General features: G+C 42.0%; 1 protein-coding gene across 7 annotated transcripts in view; it reads left to right on the plus strand.

Annotated features, from left to right (window-relative positions):
• Nucleotides 1-13,163, plus strand: part of WT1 (WT1 transcription factor) — a 34,905-nt gene extending 21,742 nt beyond the window's left edge. For 2 of the 7 annotated variants that reach the window (XM_071455282.1, XM_071455287.1), the window contains 3 exons: nt 6,235-6,324; nt 7,100-7,192; nt 11,174-13,163. In XM_071455282.1, coding sequence (XP_071311383.1) covers nt 6,235-6,324; nt 7,100-7,192; nt 11,174-11,295 — 305 coding nt within the window. In that variant the 3' untranslated portion in view covers nt 11,296-13,163. The remainder of the gene's footprint in view (nt 1-6,234; nt 6,325-7,099; nt 7,193-11,173) is intronic. The other 5 variants (XM_071455284.1, XM_071455281.1, XM_071455285.1 and 2 more) reach the window with 5 other exon arrangements.
• The last annotated feature ends 2,864 nt before the right edge of the window (nt 13,164-16,027 follow it).

The following is a 16,027-nucleotide window of genomic DNA, read 5'->3' on the forward strand; positions in this document are numbered from 1 at the left end:
GCTCTCTGGATCTAGCTAAGGAAAACACACAGCAATCAGATCACCTCCCTCCATCTCTTACTATCACAGGGCTGTGAGTTGTTTTCTCTTTTAATTCTTTTTTTCCCTTCTTTCCCTCCTCATTTGGGACCATTGAATCTCACTCCAGATCTCATCTAATGTTAATTATGAAGAATTTTCCTCTGCAAGAGGAACCTAGACATTCAGCATCCTCTGGCTCTCCTGTGAAAACCTTTTCTGGTAGGCAGGGATTGGCAATGCAATGGGATCTTTCCATGAAGGATTGAACCTGAAGCCAGTCATTTGTAGGATAATGTCTGGATTCTCTCTGAGTCCAGGAAATAAGACCTCAAAATGTAGAAATCAAATACTCTGCTGCACCTTGCTAAAGAGCAGACAGAGTTATTTCCCCTGTTGGGAGATTGATGGTGTTGGATGTGTAAAATGATGATATATATTTTAGATATGTTCCTTATGGGTTTTCATTTTTTTTTGATTGCCTGTCATATTTTTATTTAGAAAGTTCTTTCTGTGCTTACCTAGAAATCTGTGGATGTAATCTGTAAATATGGATGTTGAGTTAACCATTGATGTGATGGAAGACCAAAGGCATGGAAGAGAGCAGGAGGGCAGCCCATGCTGGGTGACCTGGCAGACTGTCTAACATCTCATAAAGATAGTTGCAATCTTCTCCTTTTGGAGACCTTTTTGTCAGTTAATTGTGTCAACTGTGAGAAATGCACACAAAGCACTTTTAATTAATGAATGGGCAGGTCAGAAAATATTGAGACAGCTGTCTTCAGAGCTGCTGAAATTAAAAATTTAAGATACTTCAGACTGTAAGTGCAAGCTCATCTTTAGAAGGGAAGGTCTACGGAAATGCTATTCTATTTTCTATAAATAAATTGGAACCAAGAACATTTGGAAATCTTTTGAAGGCCATTAAATTCAGTATTGCCTAAACAGTTCTGAATTTTTTCACATAATCACTGTTTCCTTCATTCCTAAATTGATTTACTCTGTGCTTTAGCAGTCATTATTTGTTTGCTCTGGTCCTGTATTTTATTCCATTTAGTTGCTTGGCTTTCCCAGTGTTATTTCTGGATCAATCACAAGGACTTCAGCTTACATATGTTTTTTCATTAGCTGGAGAAGATTTTTAATATTATATCATATATAATTTAGGCTTGTAAAGTCAGAAAACCCCCAAAAGACATGGGGGATAGGCCTGTGTCTGTCTTGACACCCCAGAGAAGGGTTGGAGGGGTCCCATTGTCTTTGGGGCCTCTCCTCTGGTTCATGCTGCAGTGCAACTGGGTAGAGGAAAACCACTTTTTTCCCTTCCAACACCTTTTCTGTACAGGTGGGCACAGATCCTTCTGCATACACATTTTGATATGCTGACAGCAAAAATTATTTATTTTTCAAACCTTTGGAAGTTTCTTTCCATGAGAGGCCAGCTTGTTTCCCAGAGCTTGTGTTTGCTGCTGTCAGCATTGCTGTGTAATGTTTCCAGGCTGGTTGCAGCTGGAGAGAGGAAGCAGGGGATGAAAATTGCTGGTGCAGCTTGCCTGGCTGAGGAGTTCAGATTTAGGATCAGAAAGGAGATTTTCCCTTCATCATCTGGCAGGGTTTTGTCCTCAGCCTGTTGAATGGGTACTGGACATTTCCTATTATTATAGGTCTGGGAATTCTACTTATATATAGTAGAGTATATATAGTATATATAGAGTACATATGTATTATTATGGTCTGGAAATTCTACTTACCAAACTCCCAGCTGCTGTAGAGGCTTAGAAAATGATGCTCTTCATTTCCTGTCTCCTCCTGTGGTCTGCCAGTCCTGATTTTGGGAGGGTTTTGGGAAGTGTGGGAGCATCTGGAGGGGATAACTTCCCAGTTACCATATTTTCCTGGCTGCTGGATGTGTGGATGGTCTGGACTTGGTGGCCATGAAGGTTTTCCTCCTTGCCATGCTCTTCAGGAGTCCTGGGCAGCCAAACCCACTGTTGTGATGCACATCCATTTCCTTTGCAACTTCATGGGTTTGTCTAACCCTGACTTCTTTCTCTTGCATGTCAAAAGCAAAATTTGGAACCAGTTTTCTCCAAAAATAATGTGGTTGTGTTTGTCACACCTCTCCTAATCAAACAAACAAAAAAATATTAATCTTCCTGCAGGGGGGTTCTGGACTCACTTATGGGTTTGGAGCTCTTCCACCTTATGCTATCTTAGTGTAGTGCTAGGTCAAAGATTTTGGTCATTTTTTAAATGATGAACACATGATTTGAAAACAAGCTGTTACATATATATGATATGAAACCAACAGATTGTATCTTTGCAGGATACTGTTGGCTCTAGATTATATTTTTTATTTCTGTAATAGATACATACAAAGGACTGGCTCATCAGATCTTCCATCCTTCTTTCCCAGTTGCTGTATTGCAAAACCAAGCAAGGCCCTGAAACACAAAGTTGGATTCTGTAATCAGTTTTTACCAATGTTTCAAATAACCTCAGTTGAAAATATGTTAACACTTTGTACCCTCTGAGGCTGCTTATCTGTTCTTAACAATGCCTTCATTGAAACATTCACAGCCAAAAAAGCTTTTTTCTTATCTTGGTGTATTTTGCTGCAGCAGATAGGCCTCTGAAAGGAAATGCAGAAATACATCTAACTTTTCAACTTTGCAGCAAATAATGTGAGTTGTCATCCCGTGGCAGGCTTCAGGCACTTCCCTGCAGAAACAAATTGATGTCTAGACCTCCATAAATTTCACTTCTGGTGGAAGCATCAGCATTCTTGCCAGAGACCCTTTAGGTTCAGTGCCACTCATTGGGAAAACTGGATTTATCCCAACACAAAGCTGAGCAGGTTTGCAGAGAGAAAATCCTCTGCCTGTTTTCCAGGGATGTTCTTTAGCCTAAATGGGTTCATGCTGTCAGCTGCAGGTATGGGCTGCAATGGAGAGTGAGAATCTGTACATCAGGAAGGTTGTCCTTTATGGTAGGTGTCAAGCTGTGTCCTTTCAGGCTGATATTTCTACAGCATAAAAGAAAAAATGCTTAGGGATCTAAAATACAAGATTAATTTCAGAACAGTAATGACATGCCACAGCTGAGCTATGGTGTGGAGGTGACAGAAAATGTTAACTGTAAAGTAATCCACATGTATTACAAAATCAACATGTATTTTGTGTGAGTTTGCTAAAGCAAATGATATTAAATAAAAATGTAGTATTATCAAGGCAAAGTTGTGATCATGGGACTTGTTTGATTAAGTGGGTACACTTATATATGAAAAGGGATTTAAATTGGTGAAGGATGTATAGACCAGCCTTTGGATTCTCATTCCCACTTGCAGGCTCTGGTTTCAGAATCAGCCTCTTTTTCTCATCTGTTCTTGTTAGCAACAGGCTTTTACTCTTGCAGAAGTCCTTAATTAAAGCAGTGACTGTGAATATTTTGTGTAACTGCTACAGTGGTAGAATTTTCTGTTTTCCCATGCACCTGAGCAAATGAATTTGCTCCAGAGAAAACATGCACACTTCCCTCAGTTTAAATTAACTGCTTTTGACAAAAATTTGTTTTATTAGAACCATTTCTTGCAACATGTGCAAAGGCAGATTCACGCTTGTTTTACAATTCTTGACCTTTTCTTTTAAAAATTGTTTTCCTAAATATTCAAGGCATGCCATATTCAAGACATGCCGTTTCCTCTATCCTCTCACATCTTTATTATTTCATTATGGCCTCTTTTTGCACTACTTTCAGTATTGTAAGTAATGATGTCTCAGGCAGAAGGGCTGGTGAAGCTCCATCTGCATCTCCTGGTTTGTTTTGGGGCTGTGTGTGCTCACATAAGGAGGTGACAGCATCACTGGATATTTTCATACACAAAGAGACTTTAGCCTTTTACTGGAGAGGCCTTGGCAGGGCTGGGGAAATGAGACACTCTCACTGTGGGAATTTCAAGGGGGACTAACAGACTTCTTCTCATCTGGGATGTTTCTGTTGTCCTGTTCTGAGGAAATTTATGTGGCAGTCAGCTTTGGCAGCTGACACAGAAGATGAAGAAGGAAAGGGGAATTAGGATTTCTGTCTAATGTTGTGCCTCTTTTTGCTTATTTGCTTTTTGTTTTCTTCCCAGTGTCATCATATCCCTATGTAAACATTTTAGATTGCTTCCTTTAATATCTTCATGGGTTAAATCTGACTTTAATTGAACCAAGATTATTTTCCAAAGTATTTAAAGAAATACTTTCATGTGCATGCCATCAGAGCCTCTATGCTGTTTTATTCCTATGCCTCCTTAGCCATCTTCTAAGTTTATATTGCAATTAGCAGACAATCATCCTGTCACTGCATTCTGCTCTGCTGACATTCCCCCTCTTAAATCTGCCAAAGGGCTGAATTCCTTGGAAGTAAGTGGTTTCTGGAAAGCAGGCACCCCCCAGGGAGTCCTTGTGGTCAAAGTGTATGGAACTATTTCAAACACCTGTGGCAACTTTAATCTCCTATGCTAATAAATTAAGCCCAGCAGACATAGAAATTGTCCACACCTAGGTTTGAGAGTCAGTAAACTCCTTGGGGGTGACTGCCACAGGAAGTCAGCTTGTTCTTGCAGATTTTGTTGCTTTTGTAAAATTCTTATTTTAGCTGCACCAGGATGAATTTGGAAGGCTCTCCTTAATATGCTGCTTGTTCTCTGTCACCTGGGTCCAAAGGCATCTGCTTTAAACGAAACTGGTTTGCTCTGGTGTCTCAGAATACCAGTGCAAGCAGAATAAATGTCCTCACCATTGAATCAGACATGCAGACCCCTTCAGTGGAGGTTAAAATGAAACAGGGAGAAACCAACCCCTCTGCCCACTCCAGCTGATGTTTTCCTGTAGGAAAAGGTCCCACAGGACCTTTGGTTTACATCTCAGCTTCCCACAGCAGGCAGAGCTGCTGCCTCTTATTTAAGAAAAGGGGTTCAAATATGGACCAGCCTTTGGGTTCTCATTCCCACTTGCAAGCTCTGGTTTCAGAATCAGCCTCTTTTTCTCATCTGTTCTTGTTAGCAACAGGCTTTTACTCTTTCTTACTCTTTTACTCTTGAAGAACTCCCAAGCAGAGCCCAGCATCCTCCCAGCTCTGCAGCTCCACTCCTGCTCCTCTGTGCTGTGCCTCTGAACCTGACTTTCTGTGGGCAGAAATGCCATTTAATGGAATTTAGGTTTATTTAGACATTTATTAAATGTAATAAGTGGCTGAGGCTTCAGCAGGATTCCAGGGTTGTGCAAAGGGATCTCAGGTTAGGAGTAAGTCAGACCTGGAAGATCATGGAGCTGCTCCTGTAACAGCATGAGGATTGTTTTGGCTGAACTTGCCCAAATTTCACCACCCCTGTGCTCTGCTGGCAATATTTCCCTCTTTCCTCAGACTCCTCAGCTGCTGCATTTCTTTTTGCATGTTTATGTGCATTCCTTTGCATTGAAATCCACGTCCTTTTGAAACACTGGCTTGTGGGGATTTCTTTTCCTAAAAAACTCATCCCAGAGAAATCCCACTCTGAGGATCTCTGCTGAACTGCCTGGGAGGAGGGGAAGAGTTTATATTTACATGAGGTTTTGCAGTAATTCATGGCTTTGCCTGTGGGAGCTGTGCAGTTATGTGAGAAATTCTATTTAATGGCACTTTGTGGAAGAAACCTAATTGGTGTTTTGAGGAAAAATTTGTCTTTTCCTGAGGTTGAATTTTTTGCTCATTAGTTTTGTTCTAATTAAAGTGGTTAAAACTGTCACCTGTGTGGATGGAACTTATTTAGTTTTTGCTTTAAACCCAATTTAGTTCAAACTGTGATTTGCTCCTCTGTATGAATTATGTGCTGCTGAGACAGGTGCTACTGAAAGGGTTTAATGGGGTTTTTAGGGAAATATAAACCAAGACATTCCTGTTCTTTACCAGCAGAAAAAAAATTAAAAATTCACTCAACTGGAATTTTTTTTTGCAGCTTTAACCTCTAATTTTCTTAGAGTGAGCAGATTCAGTATCAGTGTCAATGCAGTAGAATTTTGCCAGCCTTTCCAACAGAGCTGTATGGCTTTATGACAATTCAGTCCTGGTGTGCCACTAGACTGCTTCAGACTGCAGAGAAATCTTTCAGAGCAGCACATTTCAGCTTCTGGTTCAGCTTGAGGTGCTCCCTCATGTTGCCACATTTTCTAACAAACTGTTTCTCCTCTCCAGGTGAGAAACCTTACCAGTGTGATTTTAAAGACTGTGAACGAAGATTTTCTCGTTCAGACCAACTCAAAAGGCACCAAAGACGACACACAGGTTTGTGGACAAGACCTGCCTGTAATTAGAATTGATACAGGAATTGTGATCCTGAAATTACACTCCTCAAATTTCTAGCTTTCTAATGTTGTCTGCTCACAACACCAAATTCTTGAAGTTAATTTTAGGAGAAGGCCATGGCTAGGTTTTTAACTGGCCTTTTAGCACTACTGTGGTTGTTTAGGTGAATTTTACATCCTGACACCATCTTTTGAAACAACTTTCATAAGGAAACTGTTTGCTCTATATTCTATGACCATTAATTAAGAATAGATTGTGCTTAAAACTAAACAGTTCTGCAAGAAAAAATTGCCAATGTGTAAAATTTGCCCCAGACCTATGTGTCATGCGTAAATTAGTAGTATGAAGTAAGTTAAACCTATTGGGAGCACATGAAAATAAATTTCTGCATGTTGATTTTCTTCTGTCCTATTTGCTCCTGCAGGATACCCTGGGTGCCAAACCTCAGGGTCAGGATTAACAATGTTTGCAGATGATTTAAGTGGGGGTTTGTTTATGGTGGAGCTGCTCAGAGGCTTCAGACCCAGGCACTGGCAGAGGAGGTTACAAAGGGTGGGGGCCTCATTAATGACTAACTTTCTGTAATGTGTAGGCACAGGGATGGGAGGAGCAGTTACAGTAACTAGAAGAAAAAAACCCCAAAAAATAATAAAAAAAATCCAGGCTTTTGAAACTTCAGAAATATCTGATTTCATGCACCCTTTCAAAAAGGTTGGGACATAAGAAGAATAGAATTTTTTTTTTTGTCTCTTAGGTGTGAAGCCCTTTCAGTGTAAAACCTGTCAGAGAAAGTTCTCCAGATCTGATCATCTGAAGACTCATACCAGGACTCATACAGGTAAAACAAGTGCGTAAACTTTTCTTCACATTTATATTTCTTTTTTTTTTTTTAATTTTAAATCAATGTTTTTGTGAATTACATGGTTAGAAAGTGTCTTAACCACGATTTAAATATTCAAAACAGCAGAAAGAATTTCAGTGTGCTGATTTTTCAGTGTTGCTGCTTTCCCCAAGTGTGATAGTCACTTTTCACAAAGGGATTTAGGTGATTTTAGAAACTATGCTTTCTTCCTTCATGTTTAAAGAAATTTCAGCTTGGCAAAATAAATTTTGTCAGCTATTATGAAATGAGCATCACGGTCTCAGCCCACAAATGTCAAGTTGATCTACTGCCTTTACTGAAAGAGCCCTACAAGATAGAAATTTTAATTCTAGCTTTAGCCAAAGGTCTGGAATCTAAAGTATTCGTGCCTACTCATGCTTCTCCCAAGTGTCAGTTGAGCCTAATGCAGGATAGCACAGCAAAGCTCCTGCTGTTGCTGCTTGTGCTCTAATCTCTCCAGCAGATAAAAGCAGTGCCTTTTGCAAACTCACACTGACAGACACTAAAGTAAAAGCTTACTCAAGTATTCAAGGACCTTTTAATTTTTTTTTTTTTTTTTGGTAGAAACCGTAGTATTTCATCTAAATACAGGGGGGAAAAAAAGGGAGGCCATTTTAGTCTACTCTGCCCTCACATAAATGTAAACACCATTAAGGAGCAACTGCAGCAAGCTCTGTATTTTAGTTTTAAGTTTTAGAATTAGTCCTGTGTACTGACATCTGCTGTTCCTTCTGCTATGTATGCAGTGTTTTTACCAAATAATTGTTTGCCAAGCACTTTGGCATGTTGTTGGATGTCACGGTGTTTTCCATACTGGTGTTAACCTTTTAAATTCAGTCTCTGTACAGATGGACAAGGAGCCTCAAAATCTTTTTCTCCCTGCTAAGAATTCTTTTTTCTCTTCTGGACCATAAAAAACCACACATTTCAGACTTCCAAAAAATAAAAGAGAAATTTTAATAAAGGAAATGATTCACCTGAGAACAGTGGCATTTTCTGTGGCTCTGGCCAAATAAATGCTTCACCCAATGGCCATGTCTACACTTGCAATCTGCAAATGGCAAAGGCTGTGCTCCTGGGCTGTCCCCATGGTCCTGTTGAGCTGCAGGGCCTGGGTCTCTGTGCATTTCCATGAAGAAAGATGTTTTCTTTACCAGCAAGAGGTAATGTTCTGGGAGAGACAAAATGGTGGTAACACGCTGGCAAGCTGGGATCAGCTGCATTCCCCATCACATTTCACTGCTAACTGATCTGCTAAGTCAGGACTTGCATGACTCCAGCCATTTTTTATAGCCCAGATTAGCTACAGTGAAGAACTTGCTCCATTTTGTGCCAGTGAAGCTCCTCTCCCTGTCCCAGCTGCCCCTGGGATCTGAGCCCCACCATCCTTGCTGTGGGTTTGTTTGCTGCCTGCCACTGGCACAGCATCTGGGCTGGTGTTATGGAGCCACTCCTTCCTTCCTTCCTTCCTTCCTTCCTTCCTTCCTTCCTTCCTTCCTTCCTTCCTTCCTTCCTTCCTTCCGCCACTTCCTTCCTTCCGCCACTTCCTTCCTTCCGCCACTTCCTTCCTTCCTTCCGCCACTTCCTTCCGCCACTTCCTTCCGCCACTTCCTTCCTTCCTTCCTTCCGCCACTTCCTTCCTTCCGCCACTTCCTTCCTTCCTTCCTTCCTTCCGCCACTTCCTTCCTTCCTTCCTTCCTTCCTTCCTTCCTTCCTTCCTTCCTTCCTTCCTTCCTTCCTTCCTTCCTTCCTTCCTTCCTTCCTTCCTTCCTTCCTTCCGCCACTTCCTTCCGCCACTTCCTTCCGCCACTTCCTTCCGCCACTTCCTTCCTTCCTTCCGCCACTTCCTTCCTTCCTTCCTTCCTTCCTTCCTTCCTTCCTTCCGCCACTTCCTTCCTTCCTTCCGCCACTTCCTTCCTTCCTTCCGCCACTTCCTTCCTTCCTTCCTTCCTTCCGCCACTTCCTTCCTTCCTTCCGCCACTTCCTTCCGCCACTTCCTTCCTTCCTTCCGCCACTTCCTTCCGCCACTTCCTTCCGCCACTTCCTTCCTTCCTTCCTTCCTTCCTTCCTTCCTTCCTTCCTTCCGCCACTTCCGCCACTTCCGCCACTTCCGCCACTTCCGCCACTTCCTTCCTTCCGCCACTTCCTTCCTTCCGCCACTTCCTTCCTTCCGCCACTTCCTTCCGCCACTTCCTTCCTTCCTTCTGCCACTTCCTTCCTTCCTTCCTTCCTTCCGCCACTTCCTTCCACCACTTCCTTCCTTCTTTCCGCCTCTTCCTCCCTTCCTCCCTCCCTCCCTCCCTTCCTCTCCCTCCCTCTCTCTTCCCTCTCTCTTCTCTTTCTCTCTCTTTCTCTCTCTTTCTCTCTTTCTTTCTCTCTTTCTCTTTCTCTCTCTCTCTCTCTCTTTCTTTCTTTCTTCTTTCCTCATAGCCCCTGAATGATGTGACAAAGCACCCAGCCCAAGTTAACTTGCTCCACAGTGAGGAAGCAAAGCAAAGGTGGTTTCCATGCAATTCTATCCTAATTTTACTCAGCTACCAAACTATTTGTTAGGATTCAGGGATTTTTTCTTCACAAGCAATTTCACTGTGACAGCAATCTTTGCTGTTGACAGCAATCTTTGCTGTTGACAGCAAAAAAAAAAAAAAAAAAAAAAAATCAAAGGAAGTTTTATCCACCCACAGACACGTTCAGCAATGGAAATGTGATCCCTGATATCTGCACCATTTCCCACCACTGTTTTATGCACTTGTGGGAGATAGTTGTTGCTTTTGCCAGCACTTATGCTAAGTAGATAAAGTAGATTTTAGGAATTCCCTTTCAACGTAAATACCTCACGTGGGAGTTTGCAAACAGAAGTACACATTTATGCAAATCTCCTTTTGTCTGAATTTGGATCAGGTTTGTGAAATGCCCAGAGTGTGAGGTAAATAAGAAGAGAAGATGCCTGGGTGAGGTTGTACCACCACCCCAGTGTGTCTGGAGTGTGTTAGAGAGCATGAGGTGTGTAGACAGCACTAAAGAGCCCAGTCCCAGAGCTGAACATATTTTAAAATATTGCATTTATTTTGAAAGATAAAAAAAAAAAAGAAGAAGAAGCATGAGTCACTGGGTACTGCTCTGAGCTAATGAAAGAAGCATTCCATCAGCATTCCTGCAGCATCACAAACACAGCCTGAAATTCCACTTACACACTGCAGGAAATCAGGAGACCAGGTTAACAGTTAAAAAGTGGTGGCATTTCTTGTTAAATTTGAATGTGCTTTGCTTGGAGTTATTTGTAGTGAATATTATGCTCATGAAAATGTTAGAAAAATGCTATTTTGAGCATTTGACATCTCCCATAGATGTGAATCCACTTTATTTTGATAGGGCTGGAAAACTTTGAGTCTGGCTCAGCAGACTCCACACTGAACCCCGTTGCTTCTACCATATTCACTTACACTCACCAGTTTCAAAGAACTTCAGCCAAAACTCGTTGAATTAGCTGGGAAAAACTCCCCTTGACTGGAGGTCAAGCTCTAGAAAGTCCCTGACAGTTTCCACGGTGACTAACAGTGCGCCTGCACCACCACGGAGGCGTGACTGAAGCCTGTGTGGATGCCAGGCTGACTTTGAACCTTGGTCATTTGAGAGCTAAGAGCAGCATAATCATGGCAGCAGGGTGCTCAGCAAGGGCCTGTCCTCAGGAATGAACCACTGCAGAGTGTTCTACATCACCTGGAAAGGCTGCTGGTAAACATCAGCTGAGGCAGAGGTAGGAAGGCACCAGCGCTGATGTGAGCAGGAGCTGGGGGCAGTCCCATGCCCTCTCAGGACAGCCCAGGGTGCCTTTCCTCCTGACAAGGGCTCTGCCAGCTCCTCACAGCCCCACAGGAAGAAAACAACTAGCAGTGTCTCAGATGAGCTCTGTGCTCAGCTAATAACAGGGTGTTTTGTTAACAGGTGAAAAGCCTTTCAGTTGCCGGTGGCCCAGCTGTCAAAAAAAATTTGCCAGGTCTGATGAATTAGTTCGTCATCACAACATGCACCAGAGGAACATGACTAAACTGCAGTTGGCCCTTTAGACAGTTCAAACAAGTGAAAAAACCAGATGGGACATTATAAGCTACTGCAAACTTTCTCAGCCATCCTCGATCACCTCTGTCAGAGAGCTGCAGCTGCCTTCTCATCCTATCTGACCCAAGATAACTAAAACGTAGGATTCTGCTCAGCCTGCCCTTCCATTTGGAGCTGCACATGTTCCTAGTCAATAAGTTCAAGAGATTTTTACTTGTGGTTTTGTACAGAAGTAGGCAAGACCTCCACAGTTTCAAGATTACTATAAACTATGCTCAGCTTTCATGTCCGCCTCCAGCTCTTTTGTGTTCTTTTCACTTGAACTTTTCCAGGTACAAATTGCTGTACCTTTTTAATTCCTGCAGTGGGTAGGATGATTCCTCCCTGTTGAAGGTCAGCTCTACACTTACATCACCCCTGCATATGCTGAGGCTCCTGAATGCTAGTACAGCTTTCCTCACAAGATGAAGGAACAGTCACCTGAGACACTTCTGGTAATCCTTCTAGAGTTGGAAGCTCTCCTTTTGAAATTTCACTAGTCAAACCTTTTTTTTAAAGGTTGTCTTTCTAGAGCAGCTAAAGCCAGATAACCAGAGCCTCTCTATACAAAAAATAAGAATCTCACCATTAACTTAACTTGGTTTTTAAAGAATTGCATAACTGAACCCTTAAAACTGTTTTGTTTGTCAATTAGCTCTCTCCTTATCTCTCTCTCTCTCTTTTTAATGTATTGGTTTAAATTTATTCTATCATGAGATGCATAGATCTCCTTTACACAAAACTAATTTCAATCATTGTAGACATTTGGGATTTGTTTACAATGTAAAGCCACACTGGTTATGTGGCTAGCAAGCTGTATAAACTTAAAACTGAACTTCTAATGGGGCTGGTCCAGGATCTCCATTAACAGATTTCTCTTAAGATAAGTAACTTAAAAAAGACTCTTTGTCAAGTATATGTGAAAAAGACATTATTAGTGTAAGGAAATATATTATTTCAGGGTTTTGGGAGGAGGGGTTTATTATTTACTTTTAATTGCTTGAAATTGTGTGTATATATATATATCTGATAATGTATTGCTCTTAGACATCTCCAACTAGAAAATGTATAAATATTAGAAGCATCACTGTTCTGATGTTGTTGCTGTTACAAACTATTGATAACACTAAGAATGTAACCTGCATTTTTCACTGAGCTTTCAATTAAAGCCCATTCAAAGAGAAACAAATGAGAGTCCAACAGATGTCTTGTTTCATGTCTGGTATTAAATTTCAAATGCCCTGTCCAATAGTATCCTTTTTTTTTTTCTTTTTTTTTTATATATAAGGTACCACCAGCACTGATGACCACTAGTTAACCTGTCCAGGTCTTGACCACAATTTATCCATCTCACTTGGGAATCATACTGGCAGCAGAAAACAGTGTCAAGTTTCATATTGTGCTATAAAGCAGTTGCTTCAATCCTTCGTCTTCTTACCCAACAATTCCTTCTCTTTTGAGCCGTGAGATTTGTGTAAGAACTTTAGAGAACAAGCAAAATCCCATTTATAAATAGCAGAACTGGCCTTCTGTAGAACTGGGCTGAAACCATAAGCACAGATAACTTCTTAGATTAGGATGTCATAGAGTGACTTTTAAGTAAAAGTTAATTTAGAGTTGGGGTGGCTTAAATCAGTTCAGCAGGTTGGAAAAGACAGTCTTTCATAGATGATGAAGTGTGAAAACGAAGATAAAGAAATATTACTGTTTCTTTGTCATCCTGCCTACTTTTCTCTGGAAGTAAGTACAGCCTGCCTCAGCGCCCTTTGCCCTTGCAAAATATTTGTATCTCTTTAGCAAAAATCTTTAATGTATCTTGCCAAGCTTTTTTTCTCTAATGTACACAATGGAGTTCTATGATGGGTTGAGCTTTCTCTCTTAAAGTGCAGCTGCATCGTCAAGAAAACTCAACAGTTAATTCTTCAAGTCCTCTTTTTCGCCTGGGTATTGCATCACTGTTAATTACTGTTGGGGTACTGTGACTCATTTGTATCAGTCAACTTTATCTTTTGCTGCCAAAAGACAGCATCTCTCTGGAGAAACTCATAACAAGTGTGGCAAACATCAAATATTTGGAGCGAACGGTGTACGTAAAACTGCACAGAATGAAAAAATAAAGCAACTCCTCCTGCTCTCTTGAAAGAAAAGCTCAGCTGCAATAACAATGTCCTCTGATTTACCCAGCAGTTCTCGGCAACTACAAAACAATCTGTTTTTCAGTCTGCACCCAAAATAGAGGGCTGCCATGAGTGTTTATACTAAAAGCCAAAAAAAGAAAAATCAGCCTCCGGTTTTGCCTGCATCGGTCAAACATAAATAAAACTATCTTCTGTGAAATACAACCAGAACTCCACTGCAGCACAGGCCAGACTTCCAGTGACCTGTAAATAGCTACAGCCATGGTTTGCTGCCTGGGGAATCACGTGCCAAATAATAATAGTAGATGGCTACAAAAAATGGAGCGTGGGTTGATGAGTGACAGAGCATGTCCTTTTGCTTGTGCTGTCACCACTTTCTCAGTCAAAGACTTATTGCTACTCTGCTGTTTGATGGTCACTATGCCCCCCCAACCTGTCAAGCACAGAGAGGATGATGGTAAATGTTTACAAGATTTTTAACATTTTTACTCCTGGCTATTTTACGGTGTTTGTTAAGAGAGGTGTTCCACATCTCTGCCTTTCATTTTCCCGGTTTTGGGATTCTATCAGCAAGGTAAGCCACCTTTATGGAAGTGCTTTAGTGCATGAATTTCTCAGAGGCAGCCCCCAGATTCTGGCTCTTGCAGAATGCAGTTCCTCTTTTTGGGACATGCAGAGATTGATCAGCAGGCCGAGTTGCTGTGAGCTTGACCTCCCCATGAGAGATGAGGGGGCTGCACTCTATTATATCTTACAAGTATCCTCAGCTCTCTGGAAAATTTTCAATCCCACAATTAATTGAGCAAATCTTTTGTGCCTCTGCCCTGTGTTCTTAAACTGAACATGGTGACTGATATTGTTTTGGCTGATGTTTAATGTCTCAGTGGGATTGGCACCCTCTTCCTGTCCCATGGCTTCTGTAGCCCCCCCAAATGGAGAATGTTCATTATATAGAAAACCTTTCTCCTTTTTGTTGCCATTTCATGAGACACAATATGTTGAGTAGGAAAGGGAATGTGATCTCCTCCCTCTCTGATGCTGTCAACCATCAGAGCTGACTTGGGTGAATATTTTTGAAGTAGGTGAATCCAGCAAAGTGTCTGTCTGCTTTAGGAAAGCACCACAGTGAACCTGTTTGGGCTGTAGCCACAGGATCTGCTCCTGGTCCACATGGTCCATAGTCCATGGCTATGGACTGTGCTGGCCAAGCAGGAGGCTGCTTCAGCTAGGGAACCCATCTGGGGCTAACCCATCCTTCAGACAGGTGATGGTTCCTGTAAGGGAAGGGGGGCATGTGAAGAAGTAGCTCTTTCCTTCTCTTTCCTTCTCTTCTCTTTCCTTTTCTTTCCTTCTCTTTCCTTCTCTTTGGTGGGTTAAGCAAGTTGCCCATTTCAGAAAGCCACTCCAACCAGGCCTATCTGTTTCAGGATGTCAGTAGGATTCATTTCACTGCTCCAACAACCCACCTCACAGCAGCTGGGGACAGTTCCTGGAGCTGCAGGTAGGTGCCTTCAAACCAGTGTTTTTTTCCTCCTCTCTGCTCCCCAGAAAATGGAGTTTCCTGAGAGAAGCCTGCTGTGTTTTTGTCATCCATAGGACCCCACAGCAAATCCAGCATGGTAAGCAAGCTGCTCCCTGCACTTTGTCTAAAAGCCCAAGGAAAAAACTCTGGAGCAGGTCCTCAAGTCCCCATGAGGTGCCCCCCAAAGGCCACCAGCTGGCACAGGTGGCACCAGCTGCCAGAGGACCTGGGAAGGTTCTGCTGCTCAGCCCTGCTTGAGCCCTGCTTGTAACTCCTCCTGGGACAGGCAGGAAAAATCACTGAGATTTTCCTTGCTTGGGAAAGACCCTCATTCCTCTCCTTTCCCTCCAATTATCAAAAAAGTAATTAAAGGCAGTGCATGCAGTTCAGAATGGCACTAATGGACAGGAAAGTCCAGCTGCAATATTTGGGAAGATCCAATAAAGGATTCATTAGGATTCTTTGAGTTATTGGAAGTCCCGATGACACAAGGGAGCCTAATGAAACAGAAGATCTGGTCACAAGAGTGGTGAGTTAAAAAAAGCCCAAATCCAAACCCCAACCCCACTGACACCCTTCTAAAAATTAGACAATTAAGAGTAAAACCAGGAATGTAGCCAGAACTATTCCACCTCAAATAATAAACACAAGGATAAGTTGCCAAGCAAGGTCAAAGAAGCAAATGGTAAAGTGAGTTTAAGAGACAGCTAGACACTTTTATGGGGAGAGAGGGGATTGAAGGATACAGTGACAAAACTGGGGGTAGGGTTGAGATAAACCCAGAGGACAGTGGTGGGCCAACAGCCTCAGAGAGTGCTCGGAGCCCCAGCTGCTCAGCAGAGATGTGGAGCAGCTCTTGGTGTTCAAGGGAGACTTAGCAGGGCTTTGGCAGTGTCCTGTGAGGGGTGAAAAAAAATTAAAAAAAAAAAAAAAAATGCCAGGAAGAAAACTCCCCTTTTTTTTTCTTTTTGTTTTCCATGAAAGTCTACTTCTAACATAGGAAAGAAAGGGGTTGACTAGAATATGATTCAAAAGAGGCAA

Source organism: Agelaius tricolor, unplaced genomic scaffold, assembly GCF_023055355.1.
Source record: "Agelaius tricolor isolate 1412-34295 unplaced genomic scaffold, bAgeTri1.0.p SCAF_46, whole genome shotgun sequence".
Classification (NCBI taxonomy): domain Eukaryota; kingdom Metazoa; phylum Chordata; class Aves; order Passeriformes; family Icteridae; genus Agelaius; species Agelaius tricolor.